The 25,228-nt window shown below is 41.2% G+C and overlaps 1 protein-coding gene across 2 annotated transcripts; it reads left to right on the forward strand.

Moving 5' to 3' along the window:
• Positions 1 to 1,257: 1,257 nt before the first annotated feature.
• pcnx4 (pecanex 4) lies at positions 1,258 to 22,769 on the forward strand. 2 transcript variants are annotated; one of them, XM_034195282.1, is made up of 12 exons: positions 1,258 to 1,390; positions 8,138 to 8,174; positions 8,689 to 9,463; positions 9,549 to 9,728; positions 10,418 to 10,956; positions 11,046 to 11,146; positions 17,797 to 17,919; positions 18,029 to 18,389; positions 20,405 to 20,508; positions 20,597 to 21,702; positions 21,800 to 21,986; positions 22,131 to 22,769. In XM_034195282.1, the coding sequence occupies exons 3-12, from the start codon at positions 8,766 to 8,768 to the stop codon at positions 22,380 to 22,382; spliced, it is 3,651 nt and encodes a 1,216-aa protein (XP_034051173.1). In that variant the 5' UTR covers positions 1,258 to 1,390; positions 8,138 to 8,174; positions 8,689 to 8,765; the 3' UTR covers positions 22,383 to 22,769. The 2 variants fall into 2 exon arrangements, with proteins under 2 accessions (XP_034051173.1, XP_034051174.1); XM_034195283.1 differs by lacking the exon at positions 8,138 to 8,174 and having other exon boundaries at positions 1,269 to 1,390.
• The last annotated feature ends 2,459 nt before the right edge of the window (positions 22,770 to 25,228 follow it).

Here is a 25,228-nt window from a genome sequence, read left to right on the forward strand (position 1 = left end):
GATTAAAGGCATCCCCAGCCACATGTACAATTCATTCTTTAATTCTGGTTTTAATATCCCGTTCTGTTGTGTATTTTGTCCTGTATTTTCCCATAGTAGACATCATGTTTCTTATGTTGACAAACCCACGGTGTGCCTATTTCTGAACAGGTGGCAAACAAACCAAATGTAAATTCACCCATGGTGTTTCTGATTTATAATAATCCATAAATCATCCAATAATCCAACAGTTGTTTGATACATCATCTTGTATGGGGTGTTACATAGTCAAAGTTGTTTTTTGATTGATAATACATCAATGTTAACCACCTTCTAATTACTTCATCCTCATTATGTGCCCTTTTAATGTGGTGAGTTACAAGGTTATGGCATTTGTTTTTGAGTGATTGCTTACACAAGATGGCTTTTAGGGGAGCTGATGGTCTACTGGTTAAGGTATTGGGCTTGAGACCAGAAGATCCTTGGTTCAAATCCCAGCCTGACTACAAAATCACTAAGGGCCCTTGGGCAAGGTCTTTAATCCCCTATTGCTCCTGGTGTGTAGTGAGCGCCTTGTATGGCAACACCCTGATATCGGGGTGAATGTGAGGCATTATTGTAAAGCACTTTGAGCATCTGATGCAGATGGAAAAGCGCTATATAAATGCAGTCCATTTATATATTTACCATTTGATGGACTAACCAACAACTCATCTGTGTACATTTTGGCTGCACAAGCCCTAGACTGTTAACAACAAAGTGAATAATATTTTTGCCTTATTCATATGTTTAAATGAAATGACTGGAAAAACTCTAAACTGAATTTTCAAGAATTTTGTCAAAATATTGGTTGCTAACTGGGAAAGTGACCCAGAAGATATTTGTTCAGGATTGCTGTGCCAGAGAGCACAGAGTTCCATAAACACTATAAAATATACTTTAAAATAAAATAATTTTAAAAAGAAATTGTATTAAAATTAGAATGATTCAACATGGATTAATAATTAGTTTAAAATAACATAAAGCACATCTAAAATAACAGCTAACTGATATAGCTGATCTGATATAAAGGAGGTTAAACAAATGTCTGCTGATTCTGGAGACAATAAAAGCTTGATTCAAGCACCGACCTGGTTATTCTGTTATTGTTTGAAGCTGCCACAGAATTGTAACGCATCAACGTGGCTAATGGAAGAAGAGGCGTGGTTTATTAATTTCAGGCCAATCAGAACATAGTCTCCTTCCTGTCCCTGCTGCCATTGGTTACACTCTTTCCGTGTACATTGCTTGGCTTTTTAGCACTTGGCTTGCAGCTAGCTAGCTGTCGATATCCGTCCTTTCTGCCTGTAAAACTGCTCGTGCAGTTAAATAGTTGAAAGCGAACTTCCAGTTGACTCTTTTGACGTTAATGGTAAGTTTTATCATATTGCATTGGCACTAAAAAGTACCAACCTTCTGTTATTTGTCATTATTAATAACAAGCTACCTGAGAACTGGCTAGCTGATGTTGGACGTTAGCTGACTAACACAGGGAGACGGGAACAGTCTTTAGAAAACAAATAATTGTGGATATATATCTATATCGTTAAGTAAGATGAGACTAGAATGTCAGGTACGAGGTCTTTCAGGTTAGTCAAATTGTGTTTTCATTGCAATACAGCAGTTGTTGCTTCTGTCTGTTGTCATACAGGTGATTACAAGGTTATGGCTTATTTTTTTACCAAAACCAACCCCTTAAAATGAAAATGTGATGTTTCTCTGTCAGTTATTGTGCTGTAGGGATATATATATTTTTGCCAGGTACCTATTATTTCACTGAAGGACAACCCAAAGTTAGCTGTATCAGCTGTCTGTCTAAATGTTGGTATAGTGCATCCAGAAAGTATTCACAGAGCTTAACTTTTCCTCATTTTAATGTTACAACCTTATTCCAAAATGGAGTGACTAAATGTTCTCTCTCAAAATTCTACTCACAACACCCCATAATGATGACATGAATTTTTTTTTTTTTTTTTTTGCAAATTTATTTAAAATAAAATACTAAGAAATCACATGTACGTAAGTATTCATACCCTTTGCCCAGTACTTTGTTAATGCACCTTTCACAGAAATTACAGCCTCAGTTCTTCTTGAATATGATGCCACAAGCTTGGTGCACCTATCTTTGGGAGGTTAAATGGAAATGGATTTCATTTACGAGTATAGCGCTTTTCCATCTGCATCAGACACTCAAAGCGCTTTACACATCATTGCCTCACATTCACCCCGATGTGAGGCTGCTGCCATGCAAGGCGCCCACTACACACCAGGAACAACTAGGGGATTAAGGACCTTGCCCAAGGGCCCTTAGTGATTTTCCGGTCAGGCTGGCGTTTGAACCAAGGATCTTCTGGTCTCAAGGCCAACGCTTAACCACTAGATCATCACCTCCCCTATTTACAGTAATTGTGCACTTAGAGACTGTTCTCTGGACTGAGAGAGAACTTCCTAGACCAGGGGTGGGCAACTTGTTCCAGAAAGGGCCAAGAGAGTGCAGGTTTTCTTTGCAGCCACTGAGTCCACCAGGTGATTTCACTGATTAATATCACTTTGAGCAGATAGAATCAGTTAATCAGTGAAATCACCTGGTGGAGTCAGTGGCTGCAAAGAAAACCTGCACCCTCTTAGCCCTTTCTGGAACAAGTTGCCCACCCCTGGCTTAGACTCCACGTTAAGGTGTCACAAGGTGGTGAGGGGCAGGACTGTACTGCTTGGTGTTGAGCTAGTTCTCCAGGTTGCCCATTCCTCTTTGCAGCACCTCTCAAGAAGTGCCATCAAGTTGGATGGGGAGCGTCGGTGAACAACCATTTTCAGATCTCTCATAGATGTTCAGTCAGACTCAGGTCTGGGCTCTGGTTGGGCCACTCAAGGACATTCACAGAGTTGTCCTGAAGCCACTCCTTTGATATCTTGGCTGTGTCCTTAGGGTCATTGTCCTGCTGAAAGATGAACCGTCGCCCCAGTCTGAGGTCAAGAGCATTCTGGTTTTCATCCAGGATATGTCTGTTCATTGCTGCATTCATCTTTCCTTCAATCCTGACTAGTCTCCCAGCTCCTGCTGCTGAAAAACATCCTACAGCATGATGTTGATACCACCATGCTTCACTGTAGGGATGGTGCCTGGTTTCCTCCAAACATGACGCTTGGCATTTACACCATTTGTGTTCAACCTTTGTCTCATCAGATGAGAGAATTTTGTTTGTCATGGTCTGAGAGTCCTTCAGGTCCCTTTTGGCAAACTTCAGGGAGGCTGCCATGTGTCTTTTACTAAGGAGCAAATTCCATCTGGCCACTGTACCATGCAGTCCTGATTGTTGGATTGCTGCAGAGATGGTTGCCCTTCTGGAAGGTTCTCCTTTCTCCACAGAGGAATGCTGGAGCTCTGACAGAGTGACCATTGGGTTCTTGGTCACCTCCCTGACTAAGGTCCTTCTCCCCCAATCGCTCAGTTTAGATGGGTGGCCAGCTCTAGAAAGAGTCCTGGTAGATCTGAACTTCTTCCGTTTACAGATGATGGAGGCCACTGTGCTCATTGGGACCTTCAAAGCAGCAGAAATGTTTCTGTACCCTTACCCAGATTTGTGCCTCAAGCCAATCCTGTCCTTTGACTTCATGCTTGGTATGTATTCTGTCATGCACCCTCAACTGTGGGACTTTATATGTAGACAGGGGTGTGCCTTTTCCAATTCATGTCCAGTCTACCTAATTTACCCCAGATGGACTCCAGTTAAGCTGCAGAAACACCTCAAGTGGAAACAGGATGCACCTGAGTAGGGATGGGTATTGATAAGATTTTATCGATATTGATGCCATTATCGATTTTGCTTATCAATCCAATTCCTTATCGATACCTCGTGAATTTTGTACTAAAAGTAGGCTTTACAGGTTTTCTATGTATTTCATTGAGTCTTAAAGTAAATAAATATGAAATTGGTCACTGTACCCTTGATCTCTGGACATAAATAAAAATAAACAAAACGGTGTTTCACTTTGAAGTTATTAATTCAGACTGGACTCTATCATTCTAACTTGACTCATCAGAGAGCCGCGCAGCGTTTGGAGCTGTGTGAACAGAACAGAGGACGGTTCTTGTTTCTTTCTCGCAACAAGACAGGAGTCCCAGTTAGTAACATTAATCTGCACAAACGTGACTCACAATTAACATATTCAGGGATGAAAGTGGTGAAAAACAAAAAAGCTGAAACCCAAAATTACCCCCCAACACCACCCACACGAAAATGTTTGAATTCTAGAAGCTCTGAAATGCAGTCTGGGACTATTCCAGATGATAAACTGCAGGGAGTGGAGTATCCATTTAGGTGAGAAAAAAACAAAACAACTTTCCTTATTCAAATTCATTCCAGTAGTATTCTGCTCTTACTAGGATGCAGCAGTTTTCTAGTTTGGCAGATAGTTCTGGAGGAAATCACTAAAGAAATTAACACACTGAAAATATGGTTTGACCGAAACAAACTGTCATTAAACTTAAATAAGACAGGGATGAAATGGAGGTGTAAGAGTCACTCGGTGTTCACAGGAAACACTTATTTCTTTCTCTCTCTCTCTCTCTCTCTCTCTCTCTCTCTCTCTCTCTCTCTCTCTCTCTCTATATATATATATATATATATATATTTATTTATTTATTTATGTAGGTTCATAATTAGTTGTTTTTATATTTTCTGTTGTTTCTATTCAGGTTCTTTTTTGTCTCTTTCTCTAAAATTGTATATAATAAGCATTAGATTATTAATATATAGGCAAAAATAAATTTAAGAAATATTACAATTTGAAAACAAATGCACCCGAACGTGATGACAGCTGCAAATGCGTAATGCTAACTTTTAACATTGAAAATGCCATAGATATGCTAACGCGTTAGCATCGCTCCCGTTTTTAAGTTATAAAATGCATCTATCAACTGTTTCAGAAGACCATAACAGGTCGGTTTAACATAGAAAAGGTAAATAATACTCAGACGTATGCTCTTTAGGGTTTTAGCGGGGGAAAATTAAGCGAAAGAAAGAAAGTATAAACGAAGCAACAGGTCGAAGCATTGCTTCAATCTGCGAACCATGCTTCCAATCGAAGCATGGTTCAAGGTTCAGAGCAAAGCCGCGCTGCAGAAAAGTTGATCACGGACCCGCTGCAGGGTCTGTAATCAATGTAGAGAAATTATCATTTTCCTGACAAACACCCCCGAAAACAACGGCCACTCTGAAGGACCGATAACAGAATCGTTAAGCACAAAGCTTATTGATGTCGGTGGATCAAATCATTTCTTAACGATACCCGAAAGGAACCGGTTCTCGACACCCATCCCTACACCTGAGCTCAATTTTGAGCTTAATGGCAAAGGCTGTGAATACTTATGTACATGGGATTTCTTAGTTATGTGTTTTTTTTTTTAAATAATAATAAATTTGGAGAAATCCCCCCCCCCCCCCCCCCCCAAAAAAAAAAACACATTGTCATTATGGGGTATTGTGTGTAGATAGCTTTTGATATGTTTGTAGACTGAATGATGACAAAGTTTGTTGGTAAATTGCAAGGATGCATTAACTTCAACTTTGTCAGTCATCCCTGCATGATAGCTGTTTCTACTAAGGAGGATATTTTTTTCTGCCAATTTGTTGTCATCTAAATAGCTAATTTACCTTGAGCACCGCACTCATAGAGCACAAACCTCTGCCAGCACTTGTTTCCAATTGGGCAACCGCAGTCTTGTTTGAGGGTGGGCACTAAAGCGTATAATATGACGCATATGATGTAATTTCTCTACTTTCGGGGACAGAAACACTGCACTTTCTCTGAGATTTTGGGCAAATTACACGCAAACAAAGTGAAAATGCAAAGAAAAAGTGACACTGCGGTGAAAGTGGACATGTGTTGCGGTTTGTTTATGACCTGGAGCTCAAACGTGTTGAGGCGGTTGTGCATGTGAGAGAACGGAGCTAATCTGGTTAGCTGTAGGCTAGCACTTACCGACACAACGTCTCCCATTTGCCTCATCTTCCCTTCTCCCCTGGGAACCGAAAAAAAATGCACTTTTCGCGACTGCTTCGGTGATTGCAGCCGAAAACAAAACTGTACACCAGAGCGGCTGTCCCCATAAGTGGTCAAATCCCGCAATATCATGCAGGGTTCAAACAAGACTGCGCTCCCCTATTTCACAAATTTTTACCTTGGAAAACGTTTTCAAGGTCAAAGTCCTGTTAGCGGTGGCTTTTCATAAGATATAAAATATAGATTAAAAGGGCTTTTCAGTGTTAATATCAAATATCTGCTAAATCTGCAATATGGTTCAGATGTGGCTCAGACTTGGTCTATTCATGGAGAGTGCCAGTTTGCACCTCATTGTCACAAATGAGTGATTGAGGCACTTTTGATTCATATAATGTAAAATATACACCAAATAGGCTTTTCAATATTAAATTAAAATGTCCACAATCCAGATCAGATCCGGATCAAACTTTGTCAGGTGATAGAGTGCCAGGCTGCACCTCTCATATGAGAGTGATTGGGGCATGTTTGATTAAGATATAATGTCAAATATACACTAAACAGGGTTTTCAATGTTAAATTTAAATAGCCACAAAATCTGTAATCTGGATCAGATATGGTGTTGCTGACCGAACGGTCCCCCCTAAATATCAGCCCCCGCTGCCTTCACTGTGCATGCGTCATTTCGGAGCATCAGCAGAAATTCACCATCGCTTCATTTCTGCTTCAAACTGCACTCCAGTCATCATCTATCTCAGTGACAGATATCTGAATCTTTTGTACAACAATAATTTCCACATAAATTCAGCATTATTTCATAATAAAAGACGGGTGATCAGAGCATGACAGCAGCACGTCTGAGCCTGATGTGCTGCTGTGCATACATCATTTCGGAGTGTCAGCACTGATTCACTGATTATCACCTCATTTCTGCTTAAAACTGACTTTAGATTGATTTTAAGAGGTTTTACTTTGTCATCTGATGGTTAATAATCACATTACTCTCTTTGATCGCTTTGGGTGTAGAGTCAGACTCAGACATGCTACTGTCGCGCTCTGATCGCTCCCCCATCTTTTATTATGAAATAATGCTGAATTTATATGGAAATGATTGTTGTACAAAAGCTTCAGATATCTGCCGCTGAGATAGATGATGACTGAAGTACAGTTTTAAGCAGAAACGAGGCAATAATCAGTGAAATGCTGCTGACACTCCGAAATGACGCATGCGCAGTGAAGGCGGGGGATATCGTTTGGTCGGCAACACTGGATCATACTTTCAGTTAAGATGTGATCCTACATAATGCTCTCAAATATGAAAGAAATTTCATCTTTTTTGCCAGTCATGAATTTTTGAAAATTTGTTCAGTTGTTAAAGGATGGGGATTTTTCCAAGATTTTTCCTGACTTTGACCTTTGAAATATGACCTTGAAAATTGAATCAGTTATCTTGCCTGTCAGGATGTGAATCCTCTGTAATAAAAAAAAAAAAAAAAAAAAAAAAAAAAATATATATATATATATATATATATATATATATATATATATATATATATATATATATATATATATAAATAAATAAAATAAAAATATTCATAACAATATATGAAAAATTGTGGATTACAGGCTGTTCACAAACAAACAAACATAAATGGGCGAAAACATAACCTCCTCCCAACTTCGTTGACAGAGGTAATTATGAGTGCATTTCAGGGAAATTTGTCGCTAAGGTGGACCTTGGGTCAAGATAGAGTAGGTCGTTGGACTTCAGTGTAGTTCCAGATGTTGCAACACCCAACTTTTGACATCACAAAGCTCTATGGAGATCTTGATTACAGTAAGTTTTGCCTTTATGCAGATATGCATCCTAACCCCTCAAACACACCAACCATAGATCTGTGACATTGCATATGCAAGCATTATGTTATTAGTCCCGCCTTTGAGCATCCTCATATACGCACCGAGTGTGTGACAATCAGAAGCATAGCATGTTGTTGTAATTCAGGTTTATTCTCAAATTTTCATGGATTTTTTGTCCTTATGCAATGTATTCCACATATTTAAATGTTTATCAGTTTTAATTGTATTTATTGTTGTTTCATACTTTGTTTTGTTGTAGCCTACAAAGAAAGTCTTGAACATCGGATCAAAGACAGGTGACTGTTTTAATTCCTAAAAATACATTCATCCTCATAATTATTTCATATCTGTATTTGCACAGTTTCCATTAGCAGAAGGGAAACACTAGTGCCTCTCTGTCCATGTGGAAAGTACTATCTGATTGGCTGACCAGAAGTAGCATTGATCCACAGAAGACTTGCTGCATGTTTGAAATAGAGTGTAGAAACCCTTCTGAATTGCTTGTAAAATGTGCAGCTACTCGAGTATTGGCTGTCAGATCTGTTGACGTGTCACAGATAAATCTGGTGTGTTTCAAGGGTAAGTGTACAGATATCTCCTGGTGTAGCTAAGAAGTGATGGACAACACTTTAAGAAGAAATGTATAGTTTCAACCTCTTCATAATTTATACAGCTTTTAAGTGGAAAAAAGAAAAAGACTATTAGATTAGTTCTTAGTTCATCAGAATGTGTGTCAATAGAGAAAAATCATTGTGGTAAATCCCTTGCAAAAAGTACACCCTGAATAACTGCAAACATATTTCATTGCAGAGGACTTGATTGTGTCTGGTATGATGAATGGAAACCATACTTCAGCTGTGTGGAGATGACCTGCCAGCCCTTTACGAATGGTCAGAATGGGGCCAGATGTGCCCCTTCTTAACGAGTACAAGCAGGAGTTCTTCTGGAAACGCTTTCCTCAGACAGTGTTGGGCGGGCCGCGCTTCAAATTGGGCTACTGTGCCCCACCGTATGTCTATGTCAATCAGATAGTGTTGTTCTTGACACCATGGCTCTTTGGTGGCATCAGTACTCTGCTCTGCCAGTTGCAGCTGCTCCAGGAAGTGCATGCGGCAGTGCTCTCTGGCATGTTTATGTTTGGGGCGGCAGCAGGTGTCCAGGCCCTGGCACTGTTTGCTGCCCATAGGAGTGGCACAGTGGAACGCATTGGCGTGCCCAATGTCCTGGCTGACGAAGAGGAAGTGGAATTTACTCACTGTGTCAGTCCAGAGACTGTGAAATTCATTGCTCCGGGGAAGAGATTTGGGCTGAACGTTGTTCTGCATACAATATTGGCTGGGATACTCTGTGGTTTTGGGACATGGTATGTGTTGCTTGGCAGACTGACTACTCTATATGGCAGCATTGGTGTATCTCTTGTAGTCTTTGTGTTGAGTTGGGTGACGTTATGCATAGCGGAATATTCCCTCATTGTAAATACTGCCACAGAGACAGCCACTTTCCAGGCACAGGACACATACGAGCTCACCCCGCTCAACCGGCCCCTCTACATTTTTATATTCATCGCCGTGGACCTAGCTGAGAGGTGAGCATCTTCAACACAGATGTTTGATTAATTCAGAAAGACTACTTGTTGCCATAACAATGTGAATATTCATACTATGATTTAGATTTTCAGCCCCTATTCCTGAGCTCCAGCTGGCCAGTCACATTCTCCATGTGTTGTTCCTCTTCCTACCTCTTCTATGGGCACTCGGTGTGCTGCCCCCCCTGGATGCCCTGCTCCTTTGGGCCATGGAGCAGACTCTTGTTTTTGGCTTAGGAGGCTCGCCCATGTCCACAAACCTCAGGTACATAGTGGAATTAGGTCTGAATTTATTCCTTGAACAGTTTTAGTAAATTGTATATCAGGAGTTGTTTATATAATCCGTACACCAGTGAATAGTAGTGATATTCACACGGCCACTGAGAGGTGCATGTTGTATGCATTTCTTTTTTGTTTAACACATCTTAAAGTAAAATGTGGACTAGTGTAACTACAGAAACATTTCTCTACTATTCATGCAGTATAATACTGTAATCTGCCATATTTTCAACAAAATATGGCTTTGTACACAAGATGATCTTTAGCAGCTAACACTGCATGCAGCTAATGTAAATTGGCAACTAGCTACAACTCAATATAGTTTAGCAAAAACTTTTTTGAAAATACTGGACTTTATAAAGGGGAAAAAATAAACATTTACTGTACACTGCAGGTTTGGTCAGAGAAGTTACTGTGCACCTTTTGAAAACAGCTTCAGTGATTTTAAGCTGTGCATAACTGCCATTACTCATTTTAGATATTATGAACTTAAAGATCTTGATTAAAACTTATTTTTTAACTTAAAAAAAATCAATATTCATTTGTTTTTGAAAGTCTAACACTATAATGCCTTTTTTACTTAAAAAAAAAAAAAAAAAAAAAAAAAAAAACTTTTATGAAACGTGTCTGTTGTATTTCACCAATCTGATTCTTTGTCTGTGTCCTGTTCTACAGGCTGCTGTTGATGTTCACTATATCTACCATTGTAGCTGTGTGCAACTATTTCATCTCATCCACGCTGGTTGTGGTTCTTTTTTCCACCTCCTTGGGATTTCTGTTGAGCCTAGACCTCAGTCACGTTGGCACACTCTGCAGAGGCTCTAGGGCAGCCTACAGAGACCATGGGTTGCATAAAGGAGTTTCACCATCTCCTTATTCCAGTTCCTTTGGCTGGAATCTGGGCTGCAAGGAGCTGGCGCTACATTTGAGCCTACTACTGGTTGCGACTGCAGAAGGAGGCCTATTGAATCACTTCCTCAGTTCAGCTCAGTCCCACAACTTGAATATGGGACCCCAGGCTCCTATCAGCTACCTCCTCCTTGTACTTTTCTGCATCTGCTGGGCTCTCGGAGAGATCCAGGGGGTTTATTTCTTTGGAGGGTTGTTTCTCAATCCCCTCTACCCAAAAGGCATGTCCACTGTGCAGACATTCAAGAAGAGAAACCAAGGGTTATACAGTGCTGCAGCAGTTCGGAGGGTCCTTCTTAATGTCGGTGAGTTTGTTCTTCTAAGTAAAAACAGCGGCAGATACATCTGTATGTGAAATTTCATTTTAACTCCATAATTGCTTGTTTTCTTTCAGTGTCTCCATTTGCAATGATTGCTTTCCTTTCGATGGACAAATCCCTGCAGCTGCTCCATAGTGCTTCTCTCAGTGTCGGCTTTACACGAGCCTATAGAATGGTATGTATACACACTCCTGTGTATGGTTTTATTGTTCTGATCAATTGTTGGTGGTTGGCTCTCACTGCGGTATTGTATCACTTCCTGTTCCGGAGCACAGCGGTGTTTTTCTGTATCTGTTAGCTGTTTACTCTGCGCAGTTAGATTGATCTAGTTATCTAGATTACGATTTGTTTCCCAGTGTAATCTTTACGTGCCTTAACTAAAGCACTCCTTCTGCTGAATCACCTATAAATTATTTACACATTATTCACTTTGCGTGTTTTTAGGAATCCGCTAGCTTAGCGTAGCTACTAGCTCTTAGCCGATTTAGCATGGCGGCTTCTCCTGTCTCTCCCGCACTTTTCTGCTCTGGGTGTGAAATGTTTAGTTATTCCTCGGCCTCCTTTAGCAGTAACGGTACTTGTAATAAGTGTAGCTTATTCGTAGCTTTGGAGGCCAGGCTGGGCGAATTGGAGACTCGGCTCCGCACCGTGGAAAATTCTACAGCTAGCCAGGCCCCTGTAGTCGGTGCGGACCAAGGTAGCTTAGCCGCCGTTAGTTCCCCCCTGGCAGATCCCGAGCAGCCGGGAAAGCAGGCTGACTGGGTGACTGTGAGGAGGAAGCGTAGCCCTAAACAGAAGCCCCGTGTACACCGCCAACCCGTTCACATCTCTAACCGTTTTTTCCCACTCGACGACACACCCGCCGAGGATCAAACTCTGGTTATTGGCGACTCTGTTTTGAGAAATGTGAAGTTAGCGACACCAGCAACCATAGTCAATTGTCTTCCGGGGGCCAGAGCAGGCGACATTGAAGGAAATTTGAAACTGCTGGCTAAGGCTAAGCGTAAATTTGGTAAGATTGTAATTCACGTCGGCAGTAATGACACCCGGTTACGCCAATCGGAGGTCACTAAAATTAACATTAAATCGGTGTGTAACTTTGCAAAAACAATGTCGGACTCTGTAGTTTTCTCTGGGCCCCTCCCCAATCGGACCGGGAGTGACATGTTTAGCCGCATGTTCTCCTTGAATTGCTGGCTGTCTGAGTGGTGTCCAAAAAATGAGGTGGGCTTCATAGATAATTGGCAAAGCTTCTGGGGAAAACCTGGTCTTGTTAGGAGAGACGGCATCCATCCCACTTTGGATGGAGCAGCTCTCATTTCTAGAAATCTGGCCAATTTTCTTAAATCCTCCAAACCGTGACTATCCAGGGTTGGGACCAGGAAGCAGAATTGTAGTCTTACACACCTCTCTGCAGCTTCTCTCCCCCTGCCATCCCCTCATTACCCCATCCCCGTAGAGACGGTGCCTGCTCCCAGACTACCAATAACCAGCAAAAATCTATTTAAGCATAAAAATTCAAAAAGAAAAAATAATATAGTACCTTCAACTGCACCACAGACTAAAACAGTTAAATGTGGTCTATTAAACATTAGGTCTCTCTCTTCTAAGTCCCTGTTGGTAAATGATATAATAATTGATCAACATATTGATTTATTCTGCCTAACAGAAACCTGGTTACAGCAGGATGAATATGTTAGTTTAAATGAGTCAACACCCCCGAGTCACACTAACTGTCAGAATGCTCGTAGCACGGGCCGGGGCGGAGGATTAGCAGCAATCTTCCATTCCAGCTTATTAATTAATCAAAAACCCAGACAGAGCTTTAATTCATTTGAAAGCTTGTCTCTTAGTCTTGTCCATCCAAATTGGAAGTCCCAAAAACCAGTTTTATTTGTTATTATCTATCGTCCACCTGGTCGTTACTGTGAGTTTCTCTGTGAATTTTCAGACCTTTTGTCTGACTTAGTGCTTAGCTCAGATAAGATAATTATAGTGGGTGATTTTAACATCCACACAGATGCTGAGAATGACAGCCTCAACACTGCATTTAATCTATTATTAGACTCTATTGGCTTTGCTCAAAAAGTAAATGAGTCCACCCACCACTTTAATCATATCTTAGATCTTGTTCTGACTTATGGTATGGAAATAGAAGACTTAACAGTATTCCCTGAAAACTCCCTTCTGTCTGATCATTTCTTAATAACATTTACATTTACTCTGATGGACTACCCAGCAGTAGGGAATAAGTTTCATTACACTAGAAGTCTTTCAGAAAGCGCTGTAACTAGGTTTAAGGATATGATTCCTTCTTTATGTTCTCTAATGCCATATAACAACACAGTGCAGAGTAGCTACCTAAACTCTGTAAGGGAGATAGAGTATCTCGTCAATAGTTTTACATCCTCATTGAAGACAACTTTGGATGCTGTAGCTCCTCTGAAAAAGAGAGCTTTAAATCAGAAGTGTCTGACTCCGTGGTATAACTCACAAACTCGTAGCTTAAAGCAGATAACCCGTAAGTTGGAGAGGAAATGGCGTCTCACTAATTTAGAAGATCTTCACTTAGCCTGGAAAAAGAGTCTGTTGCTCTATAAAAAAGCCCTCCGTAAAGCTAGGACATCTTTCTACTCATCACTAATTGAAGAAAATAAGAACAACCCCAGGTTTCTTTTCAGCACTGTAGCCAGGCTGACAAAGAGTCAGAGCTCTATTGAGCTGAGTATTCCATTAACTTTAACTAGTAATGACTTCATGACTTTCTTTGCTAACAAAATTTTAACTATTAGAGAAAAAATTACTCATAACCATCCCAAAGACGTATCGTTATCTTTGGCTGCTTTCAGTGATGCCGGTATTTGGTTAGACTCTTTCTCTCCGATTGTTCTGTCTGAGTTATTTTCATTAGTTACTTCATCCAAACCATCAACATGTTTATTAGACCCCATTCCTACCAGGCTGCTCAAGGAAGCCCTACCATTATTTAATGCTTCGATCTTAAATATGATCAATCTATCTTTGTTAGTTGGCTATGTACCACAGGCTTTTAAGGTGGCAGTAATTAAACCATTACTTAAAAAGCCATCACTTGACCCAGCTATCTTAGCTAATTATAGGCCAATCTCCAACCTTCCTTTTCTCTCAAAAATTCTTGAAAGGGTAGTTGTAAAACAGCTAACTGATCATCTGCAGAGGAATGGTCTATTTGAAGAGTTTCAGTCAGGTTTTAGAATTCATCATAGTACAGAAACAGCATTAGTGAAGGTTACAAATGATCTTCTTATGGCCTTGGACAGTGGACTCATCTCTGTGCTTGTTCTGTTAGACCTCAGTGCTGCTTTTGATACTGTTGACCATAAAATTTTATTACAGAGATTAGAGCATGCCATAGGTATTAAAGGCACTGCGCTGCGGTGGTTTGAATCATACTTGTCTAATAGATTACAATTTGTTCATGTAAATGGGGAATCTTCTTCACAGACTAAAGTTAATTATGGAGTTCCACAAGGTTCTGTGCTAGGACCAATTTTATTCACTTTATATATGCTTCCCTTAGGCAGTATTATTAGACGGTATTGCTTAAATTTTCATTGTTACGCAGATGATGCCCAGCTTTATCTATCCATGAAGCCAGAGGACACACACCAATTAGCTAAACTGCAGGATTGTCTTACAGACATAAAGACATGGATGACCTCTAATTTCCTGCTTTTAAACTCAGATAAAACTGAAGTTATTGTACTTGGCCCCACAAATCTTAGAAACATGGTGTCTAACCAGATCCTTACTCTGGATGGCATTACCCTGACCTCTAGTAATACTGTGAGAAATCTTGGAGTCATTTTTGATCAGGATATGTCATTCAAAGCGCATATTAAACAAATATGTAGGACTGCTTTTTTGCATTTACGCAATATCTCTAAAATCAGAAAGGTCTTGTCTCAGAGTGATGCTGAAAAACTAATTCATGCATTTATTTCCTCTAGGCTGGACTATTGTAATTCATTATTATCAGGTTGTCCTAAAAGTTCCCTAAAAAGCCTTCAGTTAATTCAAAATGCTGCAGCTAGAGTACTGACGGGGACTAGAAGGAGAGAGCATATCTCACCTATATTGGCCTCTCTTCATTGGCTTCCTGTTAATTCTAGAATAGAATTTAAAATTCTTCTTCTTACTTATAAGGTTTTGAATAATCAGGTCCCATCTTATCTTAGGGACCTCGTAGTACCATATCACCCCAATAGAGCGCTTCGCTCTCAGACTGCAGGCTTACTTGTAGTTCCTAGGGTTTGTAAGAGTAGAATGGGAGGCAGAGCCTTCAGCTTTCAGGCTCCTCTCCTGTGGAACCAGCTCCCAATTCAGATCAGGGAGACAGACACCCTCTCTACTTTTAAGATTAGGCTTAAAACTTTCCTTTTTGCTAAAGCTTATAGTTAGGGCTGGATCAGGTGACCTTGAACCATCCCTTAGTTATGCTGCTATAGACGTAGACTGCTGGGGGGTTCCCATGATGCACTGTTTCTTTCTCTTTTTGCTCTGTATGCACCACTCTGCATTTAATCATTAGTGATCGATCTCTGCTCCCCTCCACAGCATGTCTTTTTCCTGGTTCTCTCCCTCAGCCCCAACCAGTCCCAGCAGAAGACTGCCCCTCCCTGAGCCTGGTTCTGCTGGAGGTTTCTTCCTGTTAAAAGGGAGTTTTTCCTTCCCACTGTAGCCAAGTGCTTGCTCACAGGGGGTCGTTTTGACCGTTGGGGTTTTACATAATTATTGTATGGCCTTGCCTTACAATATAAAGCGCCTTGGGGCAACTGTTTGTTGTGATTTGGCGCTATATAAAAAAAATTGATTGATTGATTGATCAATGTGAAGATAATTTACATAAATATTTTATTACAGTAAGTACTTCATATCAACATGGGTGGGTGTCTGTTGGCCATCCCCCTGTCATTGAAATTACGAGGTCTATTAGAAAAGTATCCGACCTTATTATTTTTTTCAAAAACCATATGGGTTTGAATCATGTGTGATTGCGTCAGCCAAGCTTGAATCTTCATGCGCATGCGTGAGTTTTTTCACGCCTGTCGGTTGCGTCATTCGCCTGTGAGCAGGCTTTGAGTGAGGAGTGGTCCACCCCTCTCGTCGTTTTTTTCATTGTTTAGGAATGGCTCAGAGACTGCCGCTTTGCTTGATCAAAATTTTTTCAGAAACTGTGAGGGACATCAAAGTGGACACCATTCGAGAAATTCAGATGGTTTTCGGTGAAAATGTTACAGGCTTGGTAGTGAATAAGGAGTGTTACTGTTGCTTTAAGGACGGCCCAGAGCGACTGGTGGTGTACTGCGCTCCGAAGCCGCCATCGACAGGCTGAGCGACCATTTCATTTCTAAACGGATGGCTGTATGGATCCGTGACCATCGTGTGTAATTTCTCTGGGTATCACAAGAGCTGGACATCATCCATTTTCTGGCAGATTTCACTTTTAACAAGAGATTTTGTCATGGAAAGCCGAGAGGAGGCTTTGCGTGTCACGATGGATTCGCTACTGGAGCGAGACAAAACCACCTCCATTTTGGTCTCACAGGACGGCTTTGAGATGGTGTTCAGACAGCTCTCGGTGGTTTTTCCATCGAGTGATTATCCAAGAAATTGTGGATGTGCCTGGACATGCCAGAACATGTCCTGTGAGGCTTCATCACGGCGTTGCTTTGCGCCATGCGGCACCGCCGCAACGCGCGAAGCCTCCGCTCCTCTTTCCATGACAAAAACTCCTGTAACAGTGGAATGTGCCGTTCATTTCCAAACTGGACGCTGTGTTTTATCCGGGATGTCATCTGGCTAGCACAGGAATTGTGAAAAAATGTGGACATCAGCACTTTTTCGGCACATTGAGACAGACGTGCGGAGGAATTCCGCGCGTCACAGCGGTGCTGCATGGCGCAAAGCAACGCCGTGATGAAGCCTCACAGGACATGTTCTGGCATGCCCAGGCACATCCACAATTTCTCGGATAATCACTCGATGGAAAAACCACCGACAGCTGTCTGAACGCCATCTCAAAGCCGTCCTGTGAGACCAAAACGGAGGTGGTTTTGTCTCGCTCCAGTAGCGAATCCATCGTGACGCGCGAAGCCTCCGCTCGGCTTTCCATGACAAAATCTCGTTAAAAGTGAAATCTGCCAGAAAATGGTTGATGTCCAGCTCTTGTGATAACCAGAGAAATTGCACACGATGGTCACGGATCCATACAGCCATCCGTTTAGAAATGAAATGGTCGCTCAGCCTGTCGATGGCGGCTTTGGAGCGCGGCGCACCACCAGTTGCTGTGGGCCGTCCTTAAAGCGACAGTAACACTCCGTAATCTCTTTGAAGCCCATAAAATTTTCACCAAAAACCATCTGAATTTCTCGAATGGTGTCCACTTTGATGTCCCTCACAGTTTCTGAAAAAATTTTGATCAAGCAAAGCAGCAGTCTCTGAGCCATTCCTAAACAATGAAAAAAACGACGAGAGTGGTGGAGCACTCCTCACTCAAAGCCTGCTCACAGGCGAATGACGCAACCGACAGGTGTGAAAAAACTCACGCATGCGCATGAAGGTTCAAGCTTGGCTGACGCAATCACACGTGATTTAAATCCATATGGTTTTTGAAAAAAAATAATAAGGTTGGATACTTTTCTAATAGACCTCGTAATAGAAGACGATACAGAGGAAGCTTCTTAATGCTTTGTGTTGCCACAATATTTTTGCTTTCAAACATAAAGCACAATTAAGCACTGAGTGCTGTTATTGTGATTTGTTATGCTGTTTGTTGATGTGCAGGTGTGGCAGAGCTCTGAGGATGCTCTGCTCCAAATGGCGGTTGTGGTTCTGGTGCGACTTATAGCTGGAAACAACCTGCTGCCAGGGTGGGATGACCTGGGCACTGGAATTCAGCTACTTCTGGTGAGCCTTTTTTAAAAATAGTATCTTTAAGTTGACCTTTTATTTCTTTTATTAGGCTGATTTATTCTGCAGACAGTACAAAAATAATCAGGTTTTCTGTCTGATGTAGGTGGGTTTCCTAATTGATCGCCTCACCCAGTTTGTGGCTAAGCTTAAGTTCACCCTTACAGTCTTGGTGACTTCTTGGACAGAGAAGAAGCAGCGGCGTCAGTCGGCTGGAACCCTCCTTGCTCTGAACGCCTCCATGTGGCCATTGCTTCTGACTGTGGTGACCCTCTCTGCCCTCCTCTCTGCCCCTCTGCTTCCACTTTTCACCCTGCCTATCTTCCTGGTAGGGTTCCCCAGACCGCAGCGCAGTTGGCCAGGGCCTGTAGGTACTGCCTGTCCCTGCCCCGACTCAGTCTTTTACCAGCAGATGAGTGGAAGTTTGGCCTGTGCCCTGAGGACAGCCTTTGCAAGAGGGTCACTGGGTTAGTTGTCCATGCTTGGTGTTTCTTATTTCTGCCTGTCTTTTTTTTTCTGTCCCAACCTTTCTCAAATGTGAGCAGATGATGTGTAATATTAATATGTCCAAAGTCAGCAAATACTACAGTACCAGTCAAAGGTTTGGGCACACTTGTGTACATGCCAACATTGCAATGTGGCTTTTATTGAGAACACATTTGTATATCGTAATCCCATGTTGAGAGCACATCGTGATCACAAGCTCATACTGCAGACTGTCAGCTTTAATTGGAAGGTAGCTGCATCCAAATCGTGTTTACATCATAGGATCAGCAGTGCTTTTTTTTGTGTGTGACCCCCACATTTTTAAGGGACCTAAAGTAATTGGACAGATAATCATATAACTAGTCCATGACGAGGTGTCATTTATGACTTTGCAGCTCTGATGCAGGTCACTCGCTGTTGTCTGCAGAGGTGCATAAAGCAAAACAAATTCCCCTTTCAATGACTGTTTTTGTTTTAATCTGAAAAATAAAAATAAAGGTGAAAATAAGTCAATGTGATTGTTTGCAAAAGACAGCATTTTTCATTAATTAAAAAAAAAAGTTTTAGGTACACACGTATAGATGGATAAACTGATTTTGCACGTCTTTTCAATATTTAAACTCTTTATGGTTCACAGCAGTGTAAACACAAATGGCGCTCAACTTTTTTTTTTTTTTTTACTAAAATGTTTTGACTTGTAGTGACTGAGCTGTCCTCTGGGTCAAGTATGAACTGTATCAAAAAGTAGTGATGTCTCATTACTAATGGTTTATTATTAAGAGAAAGGTTAATGTGTGAACAGCTCCTTCAAGTTCCAGGGAGTCGTATGAGCCACTTGAACTTCCTGGGACTTGAAGGAGCTGTTCACACATTAACCTTTCTCTTAAACCACTTTTAGCACCCCTAAAAGAAGCATGGGTCTGCTTTCATTATATCCAACTGTTTCCACACCATTAGCAGGATAATACTCTAGAGAAGAGTTGAACTGCATCTTGTTTTTATGCTATGATTTGTTAGGAAATGCAGGTACTGAAGTGGGATAGGAATTGGGCATGTAGACCTGGGTTCAATTCCCAATCACTCTGTGTCTTTGAAGACAAGACTTATGGAGCATCACAGTCCACCAGTAAATGTGTGCCAGCCTTGGCTGGGGAAGTAAGCTGCAATGGACTGGTATCCCATCCAGGGGGAGTTGTAGATTCTCATCCACTTCACACTATGGCACTATGGGTATAAATACCTACCCCAGTGGGCACTGAGACCTCTTCAGTACAGGATGTACTTATTTGAATTTTGTCATCTTTGTCAGGAAAAGGTCAGGATACAGAGTTTAATAAAACTGAATATGATCACTGATGTTTTTTTTAAGTCCCCTGACATGGTAATGTCCCAACCACAGCATATCAAAAAAATAAGCACTTGTAACAGTAGGTTGAATCTGTGTAACAGTGGCAGTGTGTAGTAGTCTTGTACTTGATCACTTTGGTTATTGTACAGCAGGGAGCAGTAAAGAAGTGTATCCAGTGTATCACTTTTCATCAGTGAGGTAGTGACTAAGACTATCCTCAGATGTCATTAGGGCATCTGACTTTACCCTTGAGCCAACCAAGCAGTCAACAACTAAAAGAAAAACCTCTGTAACTTTGCCGGTGCTTTCATCCATCTTATTCCACCAAAAGGAAGACTAAATTCTGCAAAAAAAGTGCAATTTTTTAGGCTAAAGCTAATTCCTAAAACTGGTATGTTGATCTCACTCAGTCATGTAATACAGTGTTATGAACATTAACTGTGAAGGTGTGTATCTCCCTGTAACTAATCCAGTGCCTGCTGTCCCTGTAGTCTGCAACAATGAAGAACTGAAGAAAAATGAAAAGGCTTCACACAGCGAGTTTCTTATATGAATTGTGTATTTATTCTGTTCTTCCTTGACTTGAATTTCCATGTCCAGTTCCTTAAGTTAAATCAAATAGCTGATGGTTTTCTTTTCCTACCATAGGATCTTTAGCCCCAGGATCTCATTTTCTTGGTCGCTTTCAAGACCGCATGGTTTGGATTGTGATCCTTGAGAGAGGATATGGCTACTGCACTGCCAACGTTAAGGTAATGCATGTTTCTGGCAGTGTTTGTCTACTAAGAATCTTGGATGCTATTTGCACAAAGTAATTGCATGTTGTGTGATGCATTAAAGGGTTTGGAGCTCCAGGAGACATCTTGCCATACAGTGGAAGCACGCCGGGTAGATGAAGTGTTTGAGGCTGCCTTTGAGCGCCCTGAAAGGCTTGGGTTTATCCAGGGTGTTAATCTGCATTGGGCAAATGCTCTCACCCCTTGTGCGGCCCTTCCTGTGAGAGTCTACTCTGATGCCCGGAATGTGCTCTCTGGTATCATTGACTCTCATGACAACCTGAGGAAACTCCAGGATGACTTTCTGAAAGCACTGGTGTGGTTGCTGCTCAGATACTGTGTTCAGAAGCATAAAGGATTTCATTGGAGCAGTGATGAAGGCCCAGGGATAGGGGCCAGGAAGTCTCAGTCCTCCCAGCTGGCACAGACTACTTGTAATCAGCCACCTGATGCTGTTGTGGTGGAATCCAATGTATCTTCTCTCAGGTTCAGACAGGACAGTTCTAGCTTGACCTCCTTTGGTGATTGGTCAGATGAGGATGACTTATTTGGGCCTCAACCAGCCAGGCGGACAGTGGCATTAGTAAGTGCAGAGTCTCAGCCTGGGCAAACTGGACTACAGACTGGGGCTTCTCTTCCAGGCTCTGTAGAGATGGACAGCCTTTTTGAAAACATGGCGCTCTCTGCCCTGCAGCCACTGCAACCTTTGGGACTGGGCCTTGGAATGCCAGCTGTGGATAAAGGCCATAATCCAGAAATCTTCAGAGACAGCCCTGGGTCTCTCCCTCCTCTTAAGTTCAGTTGCCCCCAGTCAGAGGTATTCGACTTACCAACAGGTTGGAGGACAGCCCCGTTGCTACCATCCCGCTTGCTGCATCTCAAGCCTTTGTTCCCTGATGACTGGTTTCAGTTTAGCTTGGGGAGGTTTGGACCTACCGTGCAGGTCGAGGCCTCAGAGGACATGACCAAAGCCCTGAAAGAAGATGAGGCCTTGAAAGATCTACACACTCAGGTTGCACTTTCATGTCTCATCTCACTGGGGGCTGATTCTGCATTCACAAGCCCCAGTTATGTCTTCAGGGTCTATTGTGGAGATGTACCATGGACAGAAGGACTTGACTGGCTATCTTCAAGTAAAGAACTTTACCAGCTTGCTCTGAGGGCATTCAGGTAAAATTGGCAGTTGGATTTTTTAAATGTTTATAGTTGGATGGATGGATAGATAAAAGAGCCATGAATTGAATGAGTGTTTCATCCATGGTTTTAGGTTCAGTTTCAAGCTGCTTTTTGACCAGGCAAGCTTGGGGCCCATGGAGTGTCCTGAGGAATTATTCAGCACGTTGGAGGAATATGAAAGGGATTGGTATATTGGCCTTGTGGCAGAGAAAGGCTGGCACGACTGTGTTCTTCAGGAGAAACCCTTCCTATTTTCTTTAGGGCACGACCTTGCTATGGTAAGGACACCCATTAGCAATATCATCGCTTAAAGTCTATGGTTATTTTTTTACCGTTCTTCACACAGAATAGATCATAATTTTCATTACAGAGCTGGCATCACTGAATTGTACTATAGTAGTTATGACTGTGCTTGTCTACAGGGCACCTACACAGGGCGGGTCCTGTCCCTTCAGGAACAGCTGGTGCAGGTGGGCAGGCTAAACGGAGAAGGTGTCCGTGGCCAGTGGGCAAACCTTTCATGGGAGCTCCTCTATGCAACTAATGATGACGAGGAGCGCTACAGCATCCAAGCTCACCCATTCATGCTAAGGAACTTAACAGTCCAAGCAGCTGACCCCCCACTGGGGTACCCCATTTACTCTTCTGCCCCACTCCATTTTCCCTGCCTCTGACTGGCACCTTCATCAACATACATCCTGCAGAACTGACTGATGAGGGAAAAATAATCATTCATGTTGGTACACTCAAAGCAAAATATTAATGTCCGAAGTAAGTGGTAATCATTAAGAACATAATGTGGAAGGTCTGCTGAAGTTAAGAGAAAATATTAAAAAAAATTTCCACATTTGCTTATTGCAACTGTTGATTCAGAGTATGCGTAACAGCCTACTTTCCCCATATTAATGAGCTTTTTAGTGTTTAATTTTCCACCACACTAATATGAAATCACTTTCAGTTTATCTTGAGTTTTTGTGTCATATTCCATGCAGATTACTATGTTTTCCAGCAATTTTGCACCAGCGTATTAGTTGCATCTGTCTAAAAACATGTTGCATAGGTCTGTAAGCCATATTTATACTTGAAATGTGTTACCACATCATGCACCAAGAAGCAAAATTAATTTAATTGGTGCATTAATTATTATCCTGCCAATGAAGTTGGGTGGAGGTTATGTTTTTGCCCCTGTTTGTTTACTCTGTAAACAGACTGGAGCCCACAATTTTGGTGGTGCAGGTAAATCCATTAACAGAAAAATTAGTGATAGAGGCACTTTTGAGATATAATGCAAAATGTACACCAAATGGGCTTTTCAATATTAAATTCAAATGTACACAAAATACACAGTTCGGATCAATCTTTGTCAGGCGATAGTGAGTGCCAGTCTACACCTCACTTTCAAATAAGAGTGATTGGGGCACATTTGATTAAGATATAATGTAAAATATACATTAAATGGGGTTTTCAATGTTAGATTTAAATGGCCACAAAATCTGTAATCTTACAGAAGCATATTGCATTTACAAAAAAAAAAAAATAAGACTCCTGATCTCATAATTCCGAGATCTTTTCTCAGAATTATGAGATCAGGCTTTTTAGACACACACACACACACACGAGATCCTGATCTTATAATTGAGATCTTTTCTCGCAGTTACGAGATCAGGCTTTTATATATTATATACACACACACACAAGATCCCGATCTCATGATTACGAGATCAGCAGTCTTTTTTTTTTTTATATCCAGTGAATGCAATATGCTTCCATATAATCTGGATCAGATCAGGATTAAAGTTTGACAGTTGATAAAGGATACCATCCAACACTCTCAAAATATGAAAGATTCGTTTGATGTTGAAGATAGGGATTTTTCCTGATTTTGACCTTTGACCTTGAAAATTGAATCACTTCTTCCATCAGGATATGAATCTTCTGTTTAAAAAAAAAAAAAAAAAAAGATAATATATGAAAAATTGTGAGTTACAGGCTGTTCACAAACAAACAGGGGTGAAAACATAACCTCCACCCAACTACGTTGGCAGAAGAAGAAAGAAAAAATAATAAAGTGACTTATAATCCAGAAAGACAAGCGCAATTTATAGTATGGAAAATACGGGCTCTATATTCACCCCCACAGTGCAAAACCTTCCTGTGTCCAGTGTTTTCCCCACATTGTTTCACTGGCAGTGAACCTGAGAAGTCCTTGGTGTGTGTGTGTGTGTGTGTGTCTGTGTGTGTGTCTCTCTCTCTCCTCTGAAAGTGTGTAGGTGTAAGTGCTGTCCTCCACTGTGGGTAATCATCATAGTCTAAATATGTGATCAAAAGATTTTCTCTTTCCTGTCAATATTCCTTTAATCATCTGTCTCAACACAACTTGACAAAGCTGATGACTTCTCCATTAGCTGAGTGTATGAGGGACAGAGACATTGGCCAGACACTATTTTCTGCAGCACACAGGGTGAGCCGCGGCAGGATTTTGTCCTGCACAAACATGTCAGAATATTATTTAATAATTATCACGGAAATGCAAGCTTGGCGCGAAACAGCTTGAAGAAACATCTGCATTACCAATGTAGCCACTGCATTCCTACTGCAAAATCTTGTGATGACAAGATGGACTACTCCCTGAAACAACACATTAAATGACTAAGGCTTTGGAACAGCTGAAACTAACTGGCCTCAGTGAAAGCACACATCATTTCGTGGTTTGTTTATTAATGTCTGTACTGAAAAAGGAGTGAATAGGTTTGTTTCCTTTCCTTACAGGACACACCTTAAGAATACCTCTGGTTTTATTGTACTTTTGAAGCTTCACAGTTGTTGGGCGATTGCCCTTCTTGTCCACAAAAAAAGGGACAAGAATTTTAATGTTTTGTTATGAAGTCAAGGTTGTGCCTTTGGTATGTCTTGCTGTGTATGTACGTAATATGTTTAGTGGTATTGTTTTGTTACAATTGTTTACACTATAGAAGGAAGTAAATTCAACTTGTTCATACTTTCTTGTAAATATTAATTTTTATATGTGTAAATGTATATATAATTGTAATAAAATAGCTTGGCAGAAATTCTGTTATGTATCAGGTGGCAGTAATTAAACCATTACTTAAAAAGCCATCATTTGACCCAGCTATCTTAGCTAATTATAGGCCAATCTCCAACCTTCCTTTTCTCTCAAAAATTCTTGAAAGGGTAGTTGTAAAACAGTTAACTGATCATCTGCAGAGGAATGGTCTATTTGAAGAGTTTCAGTCAGGTTTTAGAATTCATCATAGTACAGAAACAGCATTAGTGAAGGTTACAAATGATCTTCTTATGGCCTCAGACAGTGGACTCATCTCTGTGCTTGTTCTGTTAGACCTCAGTGCTGCTTTTGATACTGTTGACCATAAAATTTTATTACAGAGATTAGAGCATGCCATAGGTATTAAAGGCACTGCGCTGCAGTGGTTTGAATCATATTTATCTAATAGATTACAATTTGTTCATGTAAATGGGGAATCTTCTTCACAGACTAAGG

This window comes from Thalassophryne amazonica, chromosome 19 (assembly GCF_902500255.1).
Source record: "Thalassophryne amazonica chromosome 19, fThaAma1.1, whole genome shotgun sequence".
Taxonomy (NCBI): domain Eukaryota; kingdom Metazoa; phylum Chordata; class Actinopteri; order Batrachoidiformes; family Batrachoididae; genus Thalassophryne; species Thalassophryne amazonica.